At 41.1% G+C, this 23,783-nt stretch overlaps 1 protein-coding gene across 1 annotated transcript in view; it reads left to right on the forward strand.

The window, feature by feature from the left end:
- The window catches only part of GRIN3A (glutamate ionotropic receptor NMDA type subunit 3A), a 71,271-nt gene that overhangs the window by 41,556 nt on the left and 5,932 nt on the right, over positions 1 to 23,783 (forward strand). Inside the window, exons 4-8 of the mRNA XM_085213021.1 lie at positions 11,673 to 11,818; positions 13,168 to 13,283; positions 15,161 to 15,312; positions 22,687 to 22,851; positions 23,583 to 23,656. Coding sequence (XP_085069147.1) covers positions 11,673 to 11,818; positions 13,168 to 13,283; positions 15,161 to 15,312; positions 22,687 to 22,851; positions 23,583 to 23,656 — 653 coding nt within the window. The remainder of the gene's footprint in view (positions 1 to 11,672; positions 11,819 to 13,167; positions 13,284 to 15,160; positions 15,313 to 22,686; positions 22,852 to 23,582; positions 23,657 to 23,783) is intronic.

Consider the following 23,783-nt stretch of genomic DNA (forward strand, 5'->3'; position numbering starts at 1 on the left):
GCTACCAGGCTGCTTTGAAAGCATGTGTCTCCATGGCTTTTGTCTGTTCTAGCCAGTCTTGTGACAAGTCCTGATATTTTATGTCTTAGTTTCCAGTATGGTTTCTGTAAAGCAGTACCATCTGCTTGCAAGTGATCTATATCTCAGTGCCACAGGCAAGGAAAAGAAGAGATTATAAGTACGTAAACATTCCCATTGCCTTTCTTTGCTCTGTAACCCTGCAGTCTAAGCCCTGGATCCAGAAAAAGTTCTCTGTCAAATCCAAAAGGAAGGCTCTGGATTGTAGACTCTCCCCAGGGAGCAGAGCTTGTCAGTGTCAAGTTCTTTGAAGTAGGGACTTTGCTTTTAGGCTTCTCCTGTATGTCACATGTTAGAAATGTACTGTAAAAGTCAGGAGCATATTGAGAAGCCCATATTATCTAAGGCAAAATGATTATGGAAGCCCAGAGGACAGAAGATACATTGCAAACTTGTCGATAAGAAAGCATCCATCAGTAGAAGCTGAAGAGCAGGGAGGATCTTCCAGGAGGTTGTCCCACACCTGGCTTTTCTTTCTACTAGTAAAGGTGTCATGCTTTCAGCAGTACTACAAACTTTTCAGGTATTGCCCTACCATTGTCACAACTGTAACAGATGTCAGCTTTTCTTTGCCAAATTCATGATACATTTTTGTATCTGTGTATGCTTATTTAGTATGGTGGTACTTCAATCTCTCTGGATCACTTTGCCTTCACAGTGCTCAATGGCAGTGGCAGAGTAACTCTCCACGTTGTATCTTGACAGAAAATACCATGTTGAGATTCATTTAAGAAGAAGTGCTACAGCTGTGAGCCCCACCACCTGCAATTTCCTTGTGTTATTTCACCTGAGATGTCTGCACTATGGACATTATGTGTGATTTACTCAATCTGATACGCTTTCACAGTTAGCTGGGAGAGGTAGGTACATATAGCTGTGAGTCCTCTGTTGAAGACACTTTGGGAAAAGATCACCAAAACCATTTCGTGAAAGCATAAGCTTCTCTCCATCACATGTGATGGTGTGCTAGCACATCCAGCACTGATGTCTCACAACAGTGGAGAAGCCCTGGGGAATACACTGCAGACACCTGCGATCACTTTGACAAGCCCCATCTGCTACATCCTTCCAACCACCATGCTTTGGAATGAATCCTCAGAAATCTCTGATGCTCTCTCTTGGAAATTTCCAGTCCACCTCCTGACATGCCACCAGAACACATGCTTTTATGAGCTATCTCTCTGTTATAGGATTAAGTGCTTAGAATAATCCAAACAAGATGTTTTTGAGAGTATTTTATCCAACAATTCATCATTTACAATCAACCAGACTTTTGTTTCTAAATTTAAAGTGTAATATGTGAGGTTGCAGACTCTTGTTTCTGATTTATGGAAATATAAATTAATTTAGAGCATTATGTCTGTAACTGTGTATCAGCTGAAAATTCCCTGCTATGTATAGTATTAAAAGAGCCCAGAAATAGTAACCAGCTAGTAACTGCAGGTGAGCTTTAGCAATATCAAACTACAGAAAGGGAAAGCTTCAAACACTTTACACAGTTAGCAGTGTGATCCAAACAGAACTGCATTTATTGAGATTTTCCCATGAGTCCAGCAAGCTTTGTAGTGAGGCCATAACTGTTACATATTTAAAGGGAATATACATATGTGTATATATATATATATATAAAGGTTATATATAAAAAAGGAAGTCTTGTAAGAATTACACTTAAGCAAATGTACTTAAAGTGCTGTGGTCTTTCACTGCAGCCACCTAAGAGGAATCATTGTCAGGAGAGCTACTTGAGCTGCTATGTATTAAATAAATAATGAAGTAGCATGTATTTAAATATGCATTAAATGCATTTAAATTGTATGGCAAAAAAATAAGCACAATCTCAAAGGAGTTAACAGAAACCTTACTGCTACCATGGGATTTTGTACTTTCTAGGACTATAGAATTCATTTCTTTTTAGAATTCCAAGAAGTAGGCAGCAATATCTATAGAGCATACATGTCTGTGCTGAAAGATACTGGATGCAGGAAGGTCATGACTGGCAGCATCACTAATTAGTATATGGTGCTTTTCTGAGTATTAATGAGTCAGTGAACTCAAGAGGACTTTAAATGTCGTGGAGTCCAGACAAAGTGCAAAAGTCTCAAATGGAAGAGAAATTAAGTATGTCATACTGAAGGGTCAGATGAAGAAGGGCTTTGCAGACTAATCTCATATGGAGATGAAGACATCTGCTGTCTGTGGAGGTGAAATCGTGGCTTCCTTAGCTCTCCCTTGCAGTTTATAGCAGTGAAAAATTTACTTGTTTAGCTTTCCGTTCATCTTATTAAAGATGTCTTGTAAAGTTATGGCTTTGAAGCTTCAGAATTCTGCTAATTTGGATTTTTGCCGTGCTAATATTCTATCTATCAGACACTGTACTGCCCCATTCTTCAAAGAACTCTCCTGCTTTTTTACACCATTTTGTCAGCAGACCTTCTGGTATCTTTACATGTTATCCTCCTGCTGCTCCAGGTCTTGGCCTACATAGAATGAGTTTTTCAGTCACCTGCTGTCTAGGCTGCTCCTCACTATGCAATTTGACCCAAAACATGTAGGTAGGGGATAGAAGGGAGGAAGTTCTGCTGTCTTTGTTCCTTTTGGTGTAAGCTGTGAAGGTTGTTCTTTCAGAACCGGAAGGAGTCAGTGTGTTCTGGGATTTTCCCAGCAATTTTCACATCAGTATCCTACTCTAAAACTGCAGTATACTTTTATGCCATGTCAGGTAAATGCAGTGAAAGTGAGCCCACCATCAGAAACAGCAGCTTAATCCTTGATGATACTGAGGCCCTTGCAAGAAATAATGCAGTAATGCAAGCAGAGAAAGACGACAAGAAGATGCTATGGAGTAACTGGCAAAGAACAGAGGACAGAGAAGACACATAATGTTGATCTTATCCCGTGGCAGATTGAAGATCATTGTACAGTGACTTTGCAGCCTGAAGGAAATTTTTATTATTGCTCACAACCATTGTGGTCTATAAAAACACAGCTGGATACCAGCCTGGCTCATCTTCCTAATGATAGCAGTCCTCGCTCAGCACCAGCACCAATGGATTTCAGGGACACTAAGTGATCAAGCCTTCTGGAAAGAACCATAGTTCTCACCAAGTGCAACGAGATTTAGCTGAACACCAAGTGAAGTCAAGTACCATTGTCCATATTTCACTGTGCAAAATGTCATGGCCTCCAAATGAGCCCATCGTTGTATTTTACACCTTGGGCTTAACACATGCTTCACTGTTAAAAATTTCCTTTATTTCTTCTAACCAGTCACCCCACTTCCACCATGACACTGCTGTCTTCCCTTTCCCACAAACTGCAGAATGCTGACCTTGCCATACCAGTGTAGTACAATGTAGGGATGAGTGCCACATGGCTGGGATTGACAACATGGCTCTGACCAACCAGTGTCTGACAGCTGGAGCAGGAGGAGCTTCTAAGAAAAATGATTTAAAAGGTGGTTGTTTTGAAACTTGGTGAGGAAGCTACCCTACATGATATGTTACTGTGATATTAGCTGTGCTCTTCCAACCCACAGAATTGGAGAGCTCTTCAAATACTTTCCATCAGCAAACATTACAGCCTGGGTGGAAGGTGAAGAGAGACTATAGAACCAGAAATGCCCCATGTCTTTTTGGTGTGGAAAACATACTCAGCCAAGCAGCTCTCTTTCTGATTGGGAATGACTTGACATTAAAGCAGCATTAACCCTATTTATAGGTGGGAACAGAGGAACACAGGCTGGAGCATTTTTATGGCTGCTTTATGCCAGTAAAGTTAACTGGAAACAGTGATCTATTGTCTGCTGGGAATTACATCCCTATTTTTTTCCCTCAGCCCATCAACTTGGCTTATAACTGTTTACATATACTATCATTCAGTTGTCAACTTTTCTGGAATAAATCCCATCTGAAAGATCTCTCTATCCGGACCAAAAGAGCTGTTAAAAACAGAGATGAACATGCCTTTAAGTTTATATTCATCACTGTTCTGTTCTTACAGAGCTTTTTGCACTAAGATATTGCCCAGAAACTCAATCAGCAGAGCAATCCTCAGAAATTAATACCTGCTCGGATCTTGAGTCCCAAGCTGCACCCTGTAGCAAAGCAGTTTCTGTAGCACACAGGAAAGTAAAGCAGACTTAAAATTTATTCTTACCACTCACAGAAGGAGTCTTTATGTTTTTAAGAGATCTAAGTTAGACTTGATTTTCATTTGCAATCATGTTGAGATATAGGAGAAAAAACTCTCAGTACTGTGCATTGGTTCCCAGATTAAATCTGCTCATTTACTTCAATGGAGCTGTAAAGATTTATGCCAACTAATAACCTAGTTGAGCTGAATTCAAAATTATGGGACTTTAACAAAATATGACATTGTCCTGGCGAGCCAAGAGTCAGCTCTGCTGACACTTTACTCAACAGGGAAAGGATGGTGAGCTTTCAGACGTATCCTGCATACACCATCTCCTGGACACCCAGGGAACACCTCCACATTTCAAGCCCGAACACACAGGACAGCTTCTAAACAAAGCTTAAGCTTCCAGAAGTTCAGCTGTGAATTTTCATCTGCTAAAACATGAAATTCATGTGCTTCGCTATGAATAATTTCCTTTCATCCCCCTCTGCAACCCATAAATATTCACTGGAGTTAGCTTTCAGAAATTCTTGTCGATAAGTAGGGAACAGCCCATGAACTTGTAGATAAGTTATACTTTGTAGGTATTCTTTTAAATTTTGTTTGTTTTGTTCTTTTTACTCTGAAACTTTGTTTAGTATCAGCAGGTGCATTTCTTCTGTCAGCAGGTCATGAGAAATCTATCACGAGAAGCTATGTGACTGGGTAAGTGTGTGGGTTATGTAAGGCAGAGTAAAAACCTACTGCTTCCTAAAGGCTTACAGGAAAGCAGCAGAACTCTAAAAGCGTGTCAGTTTTTCACAGCAGAGCAGAGCACTTGATGCCACCACTCTCTAGCAATTAACAGCCGAAACTGAACATTTTCACCAAAGTCTGCAGCAGTTCCCCGGTGCAGGTCGTGCTGGCACTCACAGCACAGTTGCTTATGGATGCATTGACCATTAAACACTGCAGTAGATGATACACCAAGCAGCTAGCAATAGCATGAGGCAGAGATACTGAAGCCTTTTTACAACAGTTCTTCCTCAGAAGTTTTTGTAAAAGTTAGGAGAGTGCTTTCAGCTGTGTTCACCCTTTCTGTACCTTCTTAAAATTGAGAAGCAGTATCATAGGTGGCATTAAAAGCTGAATCTGTGTGACCTCTGCATCTCTCACTCAGGGTGCTGTCACTACTACTGCATCCCACTGTATGTTGTTCTCCTCTTCATGGAGGTGTATTTTGGATGAATGATGAAATCACAGTGATGATTTAAGATGCTAATTAGAAACTGAGCCCCAGAAGCATTCTTCCTCCCACCAGCTACAAGGTGCACAAAATAGTCTTGAATTAAAGTCAGTGAGACAGGTATTGCACGCTATCAGTCAAGTGCTGGGAAAGCATTTCCCAATTATCAGTCTTGTATGGATAATGTTGATCTCTCTCTTGTTGGAGATAGCCACGATTTCACTTCCCAGCAGTTTCTCTGTTAAGAACTTCCCTATTTCTTCACAGTTCCGTGCAAGCTCAAACTCCACTAGATCAGAAGGAAGCAAAGCCAGAAATTCACCTGGCCAGTTCATGCTTCAGCATAACTCCTGTCACTTAGAGACCCCACTGTGCTCCATTCATTAAGTAGTCCTGACACAGTCTGACATCTCCTGTCTCAGTAACAGGCTTCTATTAAAATTGACAAATACAGAAGAGGCATTGCAATCAGGCAATCAGTGCAGCTTTTCTCCCTTACATACAAGTGCAGAAAGCTTGTTTCTCAGGAGAACCACAAGGATGTGATACAGAACTTCCTCAAGAAAAACTGCCCTTCTCACTGTAGGTTCACTCCACCTATTCTATTGCTCGCCTTTTTGGGACTGAGGTAAATCTTTTCACTGTATTTATATTCTGAACATGTAAGGTTTCCTATATGCAGCAAAAATACGTGACAACAAAATGTGATGCAAACCTCAAAGTGATAGTAGATAAAGTAACCAAAGGGTAAAAGTCTTTGAGCCCAATCTTTGAGCCCAATCTAGTTATACAGCAATGAAAGTTCATTCAGAAGCCGGAGTCTGCTATAAAGGCCCCACAGCCTAACAGCCAAACTTTGGATTATGTCAACTCCTAGCAGCATCTCATGCATTTTCAGTTTTAAATCCCAACTTGAACAGGATATTTCTATGCCTAAGTATTTTCAAGTCTGAGTCTAGGTGATCTCAGCCTGGCTGATGGTACTGAATGCAGTGGCACTGTATTACATAAACTGGAATGTGCCAAATAATTCAAAATCCCTGACATTTAGGATTTTATTTTTCTGTTTCTGCTCCTCTGGTTTTATCACATTGGTATTTTCATGCATAATTGGCACCCCAAGGCATAGATGTATGTACATACCCAATTCTTCTCAACATCTTCCCAAATAAAACAGAAGCTCTCCACTTCCCACTCAGCAGATGTTTTAACAACAAGATGAAAACTAAGAAAATGCAGAAGTAAGGTGGTAAGCCAGTGGAATATCTGCAGTGAGCAGCACAAACATCATTTTTTATTCGCACAGTGTTATACAAGAAAACTCTGAGGCATCCCAAAGCTTTTCCTGGAGCTTTCATAGAGGTTGAATGTTCTGCAGAGCTCTGGGTTTTTCTTGGATGCTCCGTGACCTCCTTGCCTCAGCACTTAAGTGACCCAATCACCACTTTACCTCCTCAGTACTTGGAAGCAATCACATTACCCTGTGGGTACCGTATTTTCTTACACAGTGAGATTTGTCCTTAGGAATACTGGCATAACCCATGAACCCTACAGTAGATGAACATCCTCAGGAGCCCCAGGTACAGAAAGCCTACTCATTTCCAAAGGTCTTTAGCCTTGTGCACCTTTGACCTGCTCTTCCCAGCAGCATTTCGTATGCCTCCTAAGAGTTCTGTCCTCATAGAAGATGGGTCATCTTCCTGATCTGTCTGCACTATATCTATGCACCAAGATCGTTAGGTCCTGCATTTCACAGCCCTGCACTGTGCAGTCAGACTACAGACTGAAGAAGCCAAGTACTCAGCTCCATCTGGTTCTGCATTCCTCTCCTGCAAGGGCTCTCGTGGCCATATTTTCTTTCTTGAGTTGGCCTCAGACACTATCTCAGGTCTGAATGGGAGGCACCACATGTCTCCTAGCCTCACATTCAGCAGCTCTCACAGCAGAAAGGAGATAGTTTACAAAATTTGGAGTAAACTGAATTAGCATAGCCATTCATGGTATGCATCAGTGCTTCATATATATAACACAGTTAACTTTACTAATGCAAAATATGACAAGAGATTTGCTTTAGCAGGAAGATTGGACTCAATCTCCAGAAGTCCCTTCTAACACCTACAATTCTGTGATTTTGTGGAATCCCTGATCTCAACCATTTGAGCTGCAAAAGTGCAATTGTTAGGTGGCAGTATTCTGCTTTTTTTAGGAAAGCCACTACCTACCAACACTAAATAGCTTTTTAACCCAGGAAATATTTTAACTATTCCATAAATGTGTTTTTATGCATATTGTTATGTTGCCAGGCCAGCGCAGATATCGTATTCTAATGGGAAGCAGCCTAGAGCTTTAGTTAGCCTCTGGGAATGTCAGGTATCTCTTATGTTCAGCTTGTACCGTGATAATCTTACCAGCATTATTTACAGAACGATTCATTTTGGAAGGACTCATTCTGAAAGACTGCAAACCATCCATCTCCCTTCGGTTCTCAACCACGCTTAATGCACCCAGATCCCTCCAGGCGCAGCAGGGCTCTGCTCCATCCTCCAGCAACTCCTGGTGATGCTCTTCTGCTTCTCCAGATCCATCGCTCTGCACTGCAGTGTGCAGTTTGTGATTGTAGTCTTGCTGGCTAACATCCAAATGCCAGCTCACAGCAGGAAGTCCCATGCGTGGCAGCAGTGCTCAGTTCTTGTGCAGTGCACGGAAGTGCACTACTGGTTGAGGAGCCCTTACATTCAGGGGCAATGATCCTTCTAGAATAAAGAGTCATTTCTTTTTCTCCCAGGCCTTTAGAAGGGAAGTCTGGCAGAGAAAGAGATGAATAAAAAGGGATATCTTCTGTACCCTTAACTGTCTTCCTAGTTTGTTCAGTGCATTATCAGAGTGGGAATTTCTTGCTCCATGAGGAGGCTGAAAGCTTCTCTCTAGATGAAAACAAACTCTGATCCTTTGATTTCTTACAGTAATAGATAGATATGTGATTTTGGAGGGTTCTTGTAATATTAACTGAACTGAGTGCCAAGAAAACTCATACGATCACTTGGAAATGGATCTGCAGTCATTGCATTCATTTATTTTAAACATTGTAGCATCACCAGCAGATCTCCAGGTTAATACACATGTTGTGCCCAAGGTGTGCTTTGTGATGGTTATTCACCTTAAGTACTGGCTAGGCTTAGAGTAAAAAAATTTAATAGAGTAAATAGAGTAGAAATGCATATTAGAGTCTCTGCATATCAGAAATTCCTATAATTTGGACAGCTTTACTTCTGAATGAGACAGCCTTTATATTTATATTAGTGATACCAACACTAAGTAACTATCTCTCACAATCACTAATTTTAAAAAAAAATCCGCTCCTGAATCTTCAAATTGTGATTCTTCAAATGCAGATTTGTTTAGAGTCAGGTTTTCAGGGATTTCTTTAAGTCCTAGGCATTAGGATCCTGTTATATGTTTTTGGAAAGACACTTCTGTTACAGAACTCATCAGGTCTGAGAAACACAGAAGAAATATCATGAGAAACAGGAAAGAAAAATCTAAAAAAGACAATTACTAAGGCAAGACTCACACAGAGACTGCCATTTATCTGTACTCTTAGCATACAGATACTTTGGTTTCCATCTTTTCACAGAATCTTCCCAGAGATGACTACAGAAAGTAAGAAAGCAACAGTAACACCACAATGAAAGCCGAAGAGCCTTGTTTCAATCCTGAAGTTTTTATCTTCCGCTGAAGCAAGTAGCCCTCGGGAGCCTTAGTGGATTAGGCAGCAAGGCTAGTGCAGGTAGTCCATTATCTGCTTTTGGCAGCATTTTGCTTTGTTAGTCTGCTGCTCAGTATAGCTGAAAGTAAGCCTTTTCCTCATGTGAATAAGCAGTAGTAAGAAGAAAGCAGAAGTGGCAAGAGGCACACAGGATTAGAATACTATTAAGATTTATTCTTCATGAAAAGAGTCGAGTCACCAAATACAGACTTGCAGACGCATAATTATTCTTAAGAAAAAACACAGAATGCTGGAAGCAGGAAGAGCACTGTGTGCAAGGGATCACTGCACAGCTTTCCTATACAGACTTTTCCAGACTTCCCACCATACATATGGTGTTGCTAGAGACAGGATATTAAGCCAGATGGACTTCTGGTCTAATCCATGTTCCTCTGTTGTTATTATTTGTGGTGAAATTTGACAGTATGCCCAACACAGTGCAAAGCACAGAGAGTCCTCAGTAAAACTTTTGGGACAGAAAATTAAATTGATGTAGGCTCAATTATTTCCTCTGTTCCTGTATTTCCCATGGAGACTAGAATTGTTGTGCTGGTGACAGAGAGAGATGCTTTCCAGTGAGCTCAGGCATCAGTCGTCACTATCTTCAAATCAGTTGTTGCACTGCAGTTGCCATTACTTGGTGGACCACAAATGTCACAGCAAACACTTAAGCTGACTTGGAAGGTTAATATAGGTCAGAGTCTAGACCTTGTGATGTTGTTTGTTTCTTCACTGAAATTGACAATAAATAAAACCTGAAGAACTGACATTTATTGTGGTGATTACTTCTTAGGACAGCATAAGTACATGAAGCCCTGTCCAAGCTCATTCTTTATGGAAGTTATCTTTGATGTGTGGAAGCTAGACTAGACCTAGATTTGGATGGACAACATTGTGCTGGAAAGCTCCACAATGTATTGTCACAGAACCACTCTCTGTTATTTATGTCTTCTGGCACTTAAATGCTGCTTCCACACTTACAGGCAAGAACACTTCCCTCTGCGCCCACAGACCTTCTGGCACATTGTGCTCTGTGGCCAGCTCCCGATGGAGGCAATCCCTGCATTGTGCATCCTGCTGTCATCCAGGCCAGGACAACTCAAAAAACATGCTCAGACTCACTCCATGCCCACAGATTTTCAGGGCTTATTTCTAGGTTGCGACACAAGAGCCAGATCAGCAAAGCACAGTGTGGAAAGCACCTGCCCACTTTCCAGAAATAAACTACAGGTTCCACGATATCAGAATACCATTGAAATACTCTTCCTATTCCTTTCAGACTGAACTAGATGATGATGAGTTTACATAGTACCTGTTATTCTTCTAAAAGCCAGGAATAGTCTTTCGTCCACAGTGTCATTGAAGAGTGGGGAAAGTCTTCTATACAACTTTGTGTTCCTCTGCACTCTTTTGCATAGATGATAATGCAGGGAGACAGATGGATTGGCAGAATGCCTCTCTGCTTGCTCTTTGCAAAGCAGAGCATGGCCATGGTGAGATCATCATTACAGACTGCTGTGGAGACCTTCAGCTTCCTAGGAAGCAAGCAGAACACATCTTCTTCAGCCTTAGCTTTATTTGGCTTCCTGTGCTCTGAAATCTTGACTTTTGAAGGCAGGCACATTGCTGAAGGCCTTCCAATTAGCCTGCTCTTGGCAACATGCAGCTATCTTGGGGCAGTGTTTGACTTACTAGAGGGCACTGCCTGAGCTGTGCTCCACTATCATTAAAATTTCATTATCAGGTGTATTAAATGCTCCCAAGACAAAGAGGATACTGTAGAAACACAGGTCTCTGAAATTTATGAACATCTAAGCAATTCAGGACTTCATTACAGAAGGTAAAACCTGTTTGCCAGTTGTGAAAAGGACACACAACTGTATTGTACAAAAATTATATATATAATTGGCTGTACTGTGGGTGTTCTTCTCCTTTTAGCCAGGGAAGACTTAATGTCCACAACTGTTCAGTCTCAGTTTCTCTGCAGAGAATGATAGTAAAGACAGAAGTGGTCTGGGACTTCATTTCTCAGTTTCTAGAAATGAAAAGATGGAGTTACCCTTCTGCAGAAGAGTAAACTTCATTCTTAAAGAGTCAATATTATTCCAAAACATAGACTCTGCTGTCTAACCAGAGCTTCAGGAAATGGGTCCTAGCATGTATAGAGGCTTGTCCTGATACTTGCTGAAACTTTGGCTGGTTTTAAGGCAAATTATCCACACTTAGATTTTGGAGTCCTAAGTGTCTCAAGGGAAATACATTTCATGGTGTGAAGAAAATCCTGAGTACATAAATAGGCTGATGAGTGACCTGGTCAGTCTGCGTGCACTTCAGTGAAACGGAAAGCTGGCTGTTGGAAAACGTGTGATACAGGCCTATGAGCACTGAGAATTTCTGATAAATGTTCACAAATGAGACTAAGTTACCCTGTGTGAATGATGCTGCTGATCTGTAATTTCACCCCCTTAGCTCCATCACCCGTCCCAAGGATTTCGCTTTGGAACCGTGCGAGAAAGCAGTGCAGAAGACTACGTGAGGCAAAGCTTCCCCGAGATGCACGAGTACATGCGACGGTACAATGTCCCTGCAACCCCGGATGGAGTCGCATATCTAAAGTGAGCCTCTGCATGCAACAGCACATCTGGTCCATCGGCCAGAACGCGCGGCAGTGAGGTGGTGAGCTTCCCACTTTCACTGTCACTTCAGCAAGCATGTATTCACCTGGATGGAGGGGTACTTGGAGCGCACAGGAAGTGGTACATTGCATTAACTGCTAGGCTGCCATCAAGCATAGGCAGTGTTTAAATTCTGGCAGTCTTCCGTGCATGGGAGACCTTCACCAGGCAGTGATAAGCGCTCAGAAAAAGCATTGCTGTCCAGGCAAAAGTTCAGAATGAAGATCCTTAGTATCTTCAGCTTCAGCATGCTAGTAGAAGAGTTTGTCGGGGAGAACCCTTAGAGTATTTGTCATTAAAATGAATAAAAGTATTAGACATGTAAAAAGTAATAAACACTGAAACTTGCTTTAGGAAATCGTAATGTCTTTATGTTTCAGACAGTTGTGGCTATCAGTCTGGAATCATACAATTGATTCTGTTAGGACACTGTAGAAGTGATGACACACCTGAAATACTTCATTTTACGCGCAGAAGTTGCATAATGGATGGACTCAGGAATTTCCATCAGAAGTTGCTTCTTTTTTACACATTTTTCCCTGAGCCATCCTAATAATAAGATACAGGCAGTCCTTTGCTTGAGTTAAGCTGGAATCATTCTATAAAATCAATAAAGAAATGTAATTTTTTATCAGGAGAACATCCTGACCATTATAGAGACAAGGATGAAGATGGAGGGTGCAGCCTTTTGGTCACATGAAAGCATACAGTGCAACTGTTCTTTTGTACCATCAGCTTTTGTAGGTGTGCTATTCACTAATTATTTGGTTACGAAAATTGAATCCTCTGCGTTCACGAAGGCTCAGCACAGAGAAGAGCTGATCTGAGAGAAGGAAATTAATTTACCACATGCTCAGGAGAAAGGAAGAGGAACACTTTTGTATGAGTTATCCTCTTGCATTTTTGCTCTAATGACCTCAATTTCAACATCACAAAGAAAACCAAGACAGCACAAGCGCATTAACAATTTTTGTTCTTCTCTTCCAATAATGCTGTGTGCTGCTTTTCAGCTGAGTCAGTCTGGCTTGTAATCTTTTCCATTTTTCAGATCTGGTATTTCATGAGAGTGAAGTAAGCCCTAGCCCTGCTGCCCTGCTCTGGGTGCACAAAGGTTGTGTCTTCATGCATAGTTCCCTCCTTCAAAATGTCTATCAGTTTAGCATTTGAAGTAGAAGTCCCCGATTCCCTTTGCTATGCCTGCAGAGAACCAGACAGATAAATGTTCAGTGCACACCACTGAGTCTTGGACTGTGAAGTGATTCTGTTTGTGACTTTAATGCTGAATGCAGGAATGACCCAGAGAAACTTGATGCCTTCATTATGGATAAAGCTCTCTTGGACTACGAAGTATCCATAGATGCCGATTGCAAGCTTCTAACTGTGGGAAAGCCCTTTGCCATTGAAGGTAATAATGATTTTTACAGCATGGTGCTCTATTTCACATATGTTGCATTTGCTTTATTGTAATTTGGTATTCTGATTGAAACTGTTTATGTGAAACTGAGGACCCCTTTAAGATAATGGGTAGCATTCTCAGTGATTAAGCAGAGCCAAGGCTTTGCCCTTTTTTGTGTGTTTTTTGAGCTTTCAGATCACTCACACCATCTGTTGCCATACTCTGTATAGGAATTATTCAGTACTCATGTGGTCTGTCTCCAACAGGCAGAAGGCACAGCCCATCCCACTGCTCACACTGAAATAAAGCTGCTCCTGAGATAAGGCTTGCTTCCCTAGGCTTGCTTTCCAGAATTCAATGAAGTGTATTCAGAATGCCGTTCCACAGTTTCACCGTTCCCTTTCTAAAGGCCAGGTGGGATCCCTGCTGGATCTGTTGCTAAGTGCATCCAAATTGCAGAGCCTTACTGGTCCTGCAGCCCTGGTGTATTCAGAGGGGCAGAGCAGAAGGCAGCCTGGAAGCAAAGCTGGTCAGGATCCACCTGCGGCATGAACAAACACCCAGTACTGTTAATCTCCAGGAATCACTTTTGCAATAGATGGGCAGTGAAAGCAATTGAAGTTCCTCCTTCCCTCCCTCCAAGAGCAATTGCTTTGTCTGGCTGTTCTCATTGCACATTAAAACAATCTCCTAAAGAACTGTTGCAGCCGAAAGAGGAAGGCAAAAGGAAGGAAGACTGGTGGAAGCCGAGTGATATATTAATTTCAACTACAAGCCAACAGCTCATGAGATTTTCTAGAATGTTTAATTCCACTCTGTCAGTGCTTCCTGTTTGAATTCACACCAGAGACTTGAAAGCAATCCATTTTCTTCCTGTCTTTGTGTTACTGAGGAGGACAGATGCTCAGATGCCCAGGCTGAAGCAGGACATATGTGCAGCAGCATGTTCCACCATGCACATGTAGTTGTGTCAGTCTCAGGTCAGCTCTGCCGAAAGAAACGACCAGCTTTCACAACTTTGAGTCAGTTACAGAGCGTTTCAAGGCAGGAAAAAAGCAACCCTCAAATATACATCTTAAAAGAACTGGTCTTTTATAGCACCCAACTGTGAAACAGTTAAAAGTGCCAAAAATGTATTAACGAGCCCTAGTTGTGCTCTCTCTGAAACCTTTTCTTCAGTATTAGCAAATATATTCAGCTACAAATATAGGCACAATATACACCCCTCTCTAAAGCAGCAGGACATATTTATAGTTCCTGAACCTGGCTGCACTTAGGCTGAGTCCTGTACCAGCACCCTGAAGTGGCCAAAGAACACATAATAATTAAATTCTGTCCAGAGCATACCACAGTAATGGAAAGCCAAGCCCCTGAGGCTTAAATTTTGGTGAAAAGAATACAGACTGCTCCTATGGGCACGTGTGCAGCTTCTCATCAGAAAATACACATGAAGAAAAAATGTCATAGCTGACACCACAGTCACATCCACTGCTCTAACAATGTGAAGGGATCACGTAGTCATTTACTTGGCATTAAGACCCCTCTGCATTGTTAAAGCAATGTAAACCAGAAGAACTGATGGTAAAAGCGATGTGAAGGCTGTGCTTCTGGACACAAAACAGATTTATTCATCTATCTGTACTGTCATCTTAGGTTTATGAATCTCCAGTTTTACATACTACTTTTGTGACTGTAATCATTTTGAATCTACATATCCTGTTTGTATTAAGCACACCAAGAAGTCTCATCTAAGCATTTTCAGTCCATGGGAAGCATCCAGGTTTGAACACCAGCCTGCTCTGCCATGCTGGCAGTTGATACTATTAAACAATGCACTTCAGCAAAAAAAAGCCAGTAAGAAAGATGACTGTTGTTTTTCCTTCCAGGATATGGCATTGGTCTTCCCCCCAACTCTCCACTCACCTCCAACATCTCCGAGCTGATAAGCCAGTACAAATCCCACGGCTTCATGGATGTTCTGCATGACAAGTGGTACAAAGTTGTTCCGTGTGGGAAAAGAAGCTTTGCTGTCACAGAGGTAAGTGATGAATGATGGGTGACCTAATTGAAAGTACTGAGGTTGCGCCCAACTTGCCAATTATTTCCCTTCATTCTCCACATGACATAGACATAGACATGGCATGCATCTGCAGGGAAGCATTAAGCATTAGAAGCAGGAGTCATTACTCTCAGCAGCATTGAGGTCACAGCAAAAGGAAAACATCAGCAAGGCTGTGCTGCTAAGTTAGGCTTGCAGTGCACGCGTCAGAGAGCACATCTGGGGGCAAACAGGATATGTTACATTATGTTAGAAAAAGTGATCTGCTTGCTGTACAACACATCTGTCTGATTCCACTCCATTATGTGTATCACCGCTGCCATGGATTCTGGACCATCTCACACTGCAGTGGTGGCTGAAGCAGCCAACACAAATAATGACAGAAGCGAAAGAAGCAGAGACAGCAGGAATTTAATACACCCCAAGTTACTGATGTAACCCTGGTCACTTCCTAACATGGGTAGCAGTTCTCATGTCGAAGTACAGTTACAGGAAATGGAAGCAAATCCTCTTGGATTTACAGACTGGTCTTAAATCAGAAGAGTTATGCCAGCTTGTGGCAGCTGAAGATATAGGCATTATTTATGAGAAAAAAGACTGCTCTTATCGGAATAGCGGTTTTTCTCAAGTTCTCAAGACTGTCAAGTAGAAAAGATAAAGTACCGAGAAATCAAAAGATCCAGCATGCCTGCTGCTCAGAACATAGATTTTTAACTCAGAGGTGTTCCAAAAGACATCAGTTACATGTTCTGACAAAACACACGGCTAGGAATATGTTGTCTCTTCTTCAGAACAGGTTTAGCCGAGTATTAAACCAACCCTCCTGTTGTCCAGGGATGTAGTAGCATGGCCAGTTTCTCCTGTAAAGGAAGTGCAGGCTCCTAGAGCTCTGACTCCTGCTCTTCAGTGGTCATCTGAAAATCCAGTTTATTTTTATTCAACTTACTCAATTTTTTGTGATTGCTTCAACACGCGCACACACACACACACACACACAAAAAAGTATAGTTAAATGTGCATTCGCTGCTATTTTTGATCTGGGTTATCTAAAGATTATATGATCTAACAAGACAAGTGTTGGAGGAATGTGCTTTTAATGGAGCTTACAAATGTGTTCCTGACAAGCACTTCACTCAGTGGCCTTTTTTAACTCTGCACTTTAACACAGTCTTTTGAATTACATCACATGAAAATTACCAGATGGTAATGATATTAATTACCCTAACTGTCTTAAAACTGGAGAAACAGACTTACCTCATTATTAATTCCCAGTGAAGCAATTAAATACTTTTACTAAGTGTTTGCATTTTAAAAGAGGGCAGAGAGGTCAAAAATTTACCAGAAAACTATCTTTTGGAACAATCTAAAGTCAGAGCAAGGCAAAGCCCTATGTCTTCTGAATTAAAAGTGACCCTGCACTATGTGTGAAAATGTAACATGAGCCTCTGTGGTTCAGAGGCTTTAACCACATTGGAAGGCAGCTTTCACCGTGTTACTGTCACTTACATCAACATGTGATACCTTTACCCAAAAGCCTAACCACAGCAGCCCCAAAAGATGCTGTCAGAAGTTCCAATTAAATGTGTCGTGCATTAAGTGCTTAAGATTTTATTAGTGAGAGCTCAGCAGTCACACAGACAGAAGACATGAAGGAATGCTCCATGTTCAAGCCTGTATCTTTCCCTAGCTTAATCCCTTCTAGATATCAACAAAGTCTCGTGATTATTCAGACTTCAACTTCGTGTCCACTGCGAACATTTTGATACATCTGCATCTTCTGCTTCCTTTCCTCGTTCTTCCCCTCCCTTCTTATACTAATATTTGTACCAGGGAAATGCTGATCTATCCATTTCCTCTGATGCCAGACGCTAGAATTAAAACAGAGTTTGTTACTTTCGTAATAAGAGCAAGCCTTTTATTGCCCAGAAAGCAGTAGCTGGTAGCAGTGACTGTTCCCGCTGATTGCTGATCAGAAGCAGTACCACATGAATATCTTTATGTAAAATTGCAGTGCTCTAGCCTCAAACGTATTTCTTTATGTGCCTCTATCTGGAGCACAGCACTGTGTGGAAGGGTACATCTGGACCTAATAATTGTGGCATTTTCAGTTACTTGTAATACATTTAGACATTCCTCAGTCTGCTGTTCCTCTCCCATTGCCATGTCAGCATGAATCATAGAATAGCTAGTCAAGAAAAGGATGAACCAAGGTGGGACTATAAATTCCTTCTTCCTATGGAACTTTTAGGAACTGGCAGCTTTGCAGCTTCCTGCTCATGGGAGTGGAACAGCTTGAGCACTGAGCAGTTGTTACTACAGGCAGTGGATAAGCTGAACATCAATTAGCAGTGGTCTTTACTGTTAGGACCAGTTAGCAGAGATCAGGGTAGAGTGCTCAAGAAGTGAGCTGGCACTGAGAGGTTTCTAAGGACAGTATAAAAGAGAACAGCCTGTTATGATCCAGGGGATGGTCAGCTGTTGGGGGCAACTAGCTATACATACAGGCTTCTTAATAGCTCTTAAGGTACATTTTCAAAAATGCTGTTATTTACATTTTAACTTACATTTCATTGAAAAGGTTGATTATTCTCCATTCATAAGTGTAATATAACTGAAGCTCTGGAACTTGAACAGTGATTGGCACATGGACTGGCAATTCAGTCCTAACAAATAATAGAAGGAATAAAAAGTCACACTATCCTGTATTGCACTCAGTGACACAGCATGGTTCCTTCGTACTTTCTCATCAGTGGTGGAATCCACCAATGGCTGTTCTCTGAAATCTTTGAAGAAATTGCCAAATCTTGGCTTGCTGTGTCTGGTGCCTGCATTGGCAATCCTTGGCCTCAGTATTGCACAGGATGCACCATCAGACAGTGCCTTGTTCATCCTGCCGTGATTTTACCCCATTGTCATCTGGCAATTCGTCTTTGTGCTCTAAGTTTTGACCAGTGTCCTCAAGGATCCCATTTTGTTGTCACTGGACAACGCTAGGTTTCTCCCCATCTCCCTGAAGCTCTGGTTTACTTGCTTGTCACTGGTGCACTGCAGATGTCAAGGGAGGGCCATACAGACCCCCCACAAGAAGAAAAGTAGTGCCTGTGCTTATACTGGCTAATCAAGAAAAGCCTCCATCAGTCACATGGTTATAAGCTGTTATAGTAAAACTATACAAAGAGTAGGGACAAAGTTATTGCTATCAAGATTTCCTCAGCCTGCACATATACTGTGTGGGAGGAGAGCTGGCCCTTGCTCACTGCAGGACTGGAAACTTGACAAAGGTTGTCACAAAACAATAGACACTACATTGCAAAGGGGTTGTATCTTTGTGGGACAATCTAATGACATCTGCACATGCTCAAGGAAGAAAACTGCTTTCCACATGGTCCTCAAGAAACAAATACATGAGTATTGAGTCTTGCAGCAGAGTACAGAAAAGTGTTTTTGAGCCTCTTGGAAAATGAATATCAGATTTAGATTCATCTGTCCAAATGAAGAAGAAAGTTGTGTATGTTAGGAGGAAGAATTATTACTCCCAATTCACCAGCCTGTAATGTCACAGAAACAGAGAGCCCACTGCCTAATCCTGGTGGTATTTCTGTTGTTGTTCTTCCTACTGCTGACAAGAGTTGAGTAATGTATGAGTTAAATGAAAAGGATTGGTTACAGGAGAGAGTTTTTTCCAGTTCTGTGCAGAACTTTCCTCAAGAGGGGAAAGGAACTTGTAATGTGAGACAAAGTTATTTACAGTATCTTAAAATTTGCCACTTGATACCCTGAAGCTATAGTCACCAGTCTTTGCCATGGATAATCCTCTAAAGAGATTAAATATATATTACTTCAATGCTGCCACTTCTTTGAAAGCACACAAAGCCATAAGAATAATAAATGAATAAAGAATGAATGAATGGATGAATGGATGAATGGATGGATGGATGGATGGATGCCTGTCCGCAGCTACAAGAAATGCCACAATGTGGGGACAGGGACAGCTTTTAATACTGTCTGCTTACCTAAATATATGCACCAGTGTCAGCAGGATTTTGGAAATCTGCAGAGATGCCTGAATGTCTTTAAAAATCTGCCCTTTATATCCATTTATCCCTAGTAAAGCCGGAATTAATTCTTTCTTCAGAGGAATTTTGCAAAGGTGCTGTGAAATTTAACTGCCTGATCTCACTAAAGCTTTTTAAAATCTTTGAGGGAAAAAACACTATCAAAAAGGGTAGCTTATTTTACTATTATAGCTAATACAAACATGACATCCCTACTTAGTGTTGTGTTCAGCACCGTATAGCATTAATAGCTGTGCTGTGCTGCCAACCTGCAAGGAATCCACAGAAATCTTTAGAAGCTTCTAACTAGTCAAAGCTAGACCTTGGATTATTTGATGGCCTATTTACTGCTCTCAGTACAACAAGGGAGAGAAAATTATTTGTTGTCTCTTGTAACGGGGGGTAAAGCAGGAGATTTGCACATTAAATCCAATAATGAAACACTGTGTGTTGTTTTTGCATGCTTTCCCCTACAAGCAGAAAACAAGTATTGAGCTTTCTGCATCACCTCCCTTCTCCTCAATGCCCAAAGAGAAAAGTAAACAACTCTGAAGAGGCAGCACAAACTATTTAGGTAGCAATTGGAGATATGGGTCAGTGAATCAGAAATGTGTCTCTGAGGATATATAAAAAGGCAGATACCTCCACGTCTGTTCTTGTATTTGTTGATTTCCACAAATTGCCAATTTCCCCATTTGTAAGCAGCAGATGACTTAGAGGCTGTTGCCAGCGTGTCCTCACCGCCCATCAGATGCAATTATCACAGGACTGACTATAGTTGCTTATTGCTTCAGTGCCACCACACGGGCATAATTGAGTTGCTTCTAAAAGGCAGGGAACTACCTCCTCAATTTATGATTACAAATGTGGAGCGAGAACTGTTCTTTCACCTTTGGTTAATAGAGGATACGACACATTATGAGCTTTTATTGCTAAAAAGTTTTGCAGTATAGAAGGCATTTGCTGGTTTTATGTTGTCAGCAAAGGACTTAGGCACCTGACCATTTCAGCGGAGAGGAATGCAATCGTATACAGAGAATGCAGTCAATTGCTGTTCTTTCCAAATATAACCTATGTACACACCCACAAACGTAAAAGAACTACACACAGAAGTATTGGAGCTTGCTGCTTTGATATGTATCAGCATGATACTATGAAAAGGAGAGGCACCCTACCAGGTGATTTCATCTATTATTTAACATATGTGTGCTTCTTGAATAACTGTGAAGAGCTGATAGATTGCCTTCTTACAAGGGTATGTAAGTCTGCTGATTTTAGTGTAGATCCTCACTCAGACTGTCAGGCACACTGTGTTATTTCTCCTCTAACTCTTTGCATGCCATTTATTCTCAAGATTTCCCTCTGATGTTCAGCCTTTATCAGGCAGCTCTTTCAGAGTGTTATCTTTTTTATTGCTAGATGAAATGCTATTGAAGCCTTGTTTCAGCACTGCCCTTCCCAGTGAAAGATGTCTTGTTTGGGACAATTTCAGAAGCTATCCATTACAAGTGAAAAACACATCTGGGATGCCAGGGTTGGAATTTCTTTCTCCTGTTCCCAAGGAAGGTAGAAAACTATTCTGCAGAGCTGACAGGACAGTGAACCAGACCTTCATCAGCATAAATCAGCACACTTTACTGTAGACAACAGAGTTGTTTTTCATGTGAAGATCGGGCCAACTGTTCTTTCTGCAGTTCGTGCTAGAATGGCATCAATCACCAAGCTCAAGCTGGAGGAGATGTCTCAGGTGTGCAGGAATCCCCACTGCAGTTGCCATGGTCTATTGCCAGTGCAGCATGGAAGTGTTCATAATACTGAAACTCTGTTCTTGTTAAAGAAATGGGTTACACTGCTTCCTTTCGTTGTGTTCTAAAGAACAGAAACCAACATAAAAACCAGAAGAGAGAAATAATTCTATCAGTAACTCAGTTAAAAAAAAAAGAGAGATTTCAGAGCCTTCAATTTCAGTGAACTCATCACAAATTAGCTCTTTAGCTTAAAATGACCTCTTAACAAGATTTATCTAAAATTGTGATTTATCACAGGTTGGATATTAGGAACAATTTCTTTTTGTGATGATGCATTGACATGGGCTGCCCAGGGAGGTGGTGGAGTCACCATTCCTGGAGGTGTTCAAGAAACGTGGAGGTAGAGCACTGAGGAACATGGTTAGTGGGCATAGTGGGGATGGGTTGCTGGTTGGACTTGATGATCTTAGAGAATTTTATCAACCTTAATGATCCTGTAATTCTGTGATCTAACTTTGAACTAAATCCAATTTATTTTCTAGATTGCACAGTTGTAGTGCTAAAAAAGCACAGTCCCTGTGCCCACCACACAAACAAAAAACTCAAGGAATGCACAGGTCAATCATTCAAGGTGTGACAGACCATCCAGGTGGCATCTCCTGGCATACAGCCCTACCCATGCAGTTTTTACCAACAAGGCAAATAATGTTCTTCAATAGAAAGACAAGGGTAAAGTCTATATTCTTGGAAATATTTCCCAAATAGTATTTGGGCAGTAACCATTAGGGAGACTTTTTAAGTTGCTGATAAATTCATAAGTGGGTTGTGGTGGCATGAGAATAAAAGTACATCATACGTATGCCTGACCCACACATTGGAGTTCAGGTATTTCTGGTATAGACTGCTGCTGTACATGATTCCACAGTCTTCAAACATGATTAAAGAAAAGAAGAGATTCAAATTAATTAAAGACTTCCTACTCTACATTAAAAGGGTGGGTCAGGGGAAGTCAAGGTGAGAGTGTTTCTGTTTTTCGTAGCACAGTTACATTAATGTAGCGAGTGGAGAGATGCTATGTTTATGCTACTACTTCAAAACATTTTTTCCATGACCTTCTATCAAGGGCAGAGCACGAAAAAGGCAGTTAGTGATCAGTTCTCAGAAAATAGGAATAGTCCTAGCTCACTGCTGATGAAAGATTTGCTCTACAGTTCATTGACTGTATTCCTTGAAGCAGTATTTGCTTTCACAAACACAAGTGCAAAGACACCACAAGTACTGGATTCTCCTATGTTCAGCACTTCATCTCATTAGCAAGACAGCACAGTGATGAAAATCTCTCTGTATGGCCCGAATAATTTCACTCCCATTTGTGTGACATAACACCAGGTTCTCAAGAAGCCATGCAGCACAGAAAGGCTTTGTTGTGACCAGGATCCAGACTGCTGTATATCCAGTCAGACCACATTTCCAAACAAGAAAATATAACTGTCTGTTAAAATAAGCCAGCAGCTTCCTTCATTAACTTCCCCTTTTGATTTTATTCACAGACACTGCAAATGGGCATCAAGCATTTTTCTGGGCTCTTTGTGATGTTGTGCATTGGGTTTGTTTTATCCATTCTTACTACCATTGGGGAGCACATAGTGTACAGACTGGTGCTACCACGAATCAAAAAGAAATCCAAGATGAAATACTGGCTCCATACAAGCCAGGTAAGAATTCAGTAGTGACCCCATGAAAGTCATGTGGAAAAGAGCGTTGTATAAAAGGTTGTAAGAAGAGCACTGATGAATGACATCAGAAGGATAGCAGCAGTTACTGGAATTTGAAGAGGCTCACTTAAGGGTGAAATTAGAAGTATATAGGAGTTGCTAGAAATATTCACAGTTCACAGAGGGGAACTTCTCCATTTGCCCTTTTAACCTCACGTTTTTTTGGACACCCAAAACAATAGTGTTATCCTAGTCTGAAAGATTTTATCTTACTACAGCAGGTTCCCAAATTTTGATGCGTGCAGGAGGTGCTGGCTAGTTTATGCCATTATTCTAAGGAATATAATAGAAGAAAATTGCTCTAGGTGTTTGCGGTAAAGGAAGATGTTACGCTGCAGAAAAAGGCAAAGAAAATAAGAGTTTCTATTGCTTTCAAGCAGTAGAGTGAAAAGAGCTTCTTTAGAAAATAACACCGTTTGCTAAGACTTTTCTTCAGAACAATTCTAACACTAAGGATTGTTTGCCAACTATCTATTCACGTTTCAGAGTGCCCTTTCTCAGGAAACCATGGGAAAAAAGATTGCTGTAATGACAAAGCACAGACATTGCTTGTATCCTTGAAAATGCAGAATAATTTATGCTTAAGTCCATCACACAAAGCCCAAATTGTTTATGTATTTATGGAGCTATTTTTAATCTTGCTTTTAGTAATTTATTTCTTTTCCCTCTAGAGATTACATCGTGCCCTGAACAGTTCATTTATTGAGGACAAACGCCAGACTAAAACAAAACGAGCAGAAAAGAGGTAGGAATTTTTGAATGCCTTTAAAACAAACTGTAGAAATTACTGTGATATGAAGTACTCTCTGCCAGGATATCTATTTATGGATCTAATACACGTCAAACATAACAACAACAACAACAAAGAAATA

Source organism: Meleagris gallopavo, chromosome Z (genome assembly GCF_905368555.1).
Source record: "Meleagris gallopavo chromosome Z, MGAL_WU_HG_1.1, whole genome shotgun sequence".
In the NCBI taxonomy this organism is placed as follows: Eukaryota; Metazoa; Chordata; class Aves; order Galliformes; family Phasianidae; genus Meleagris; species Meleagris gallopavo.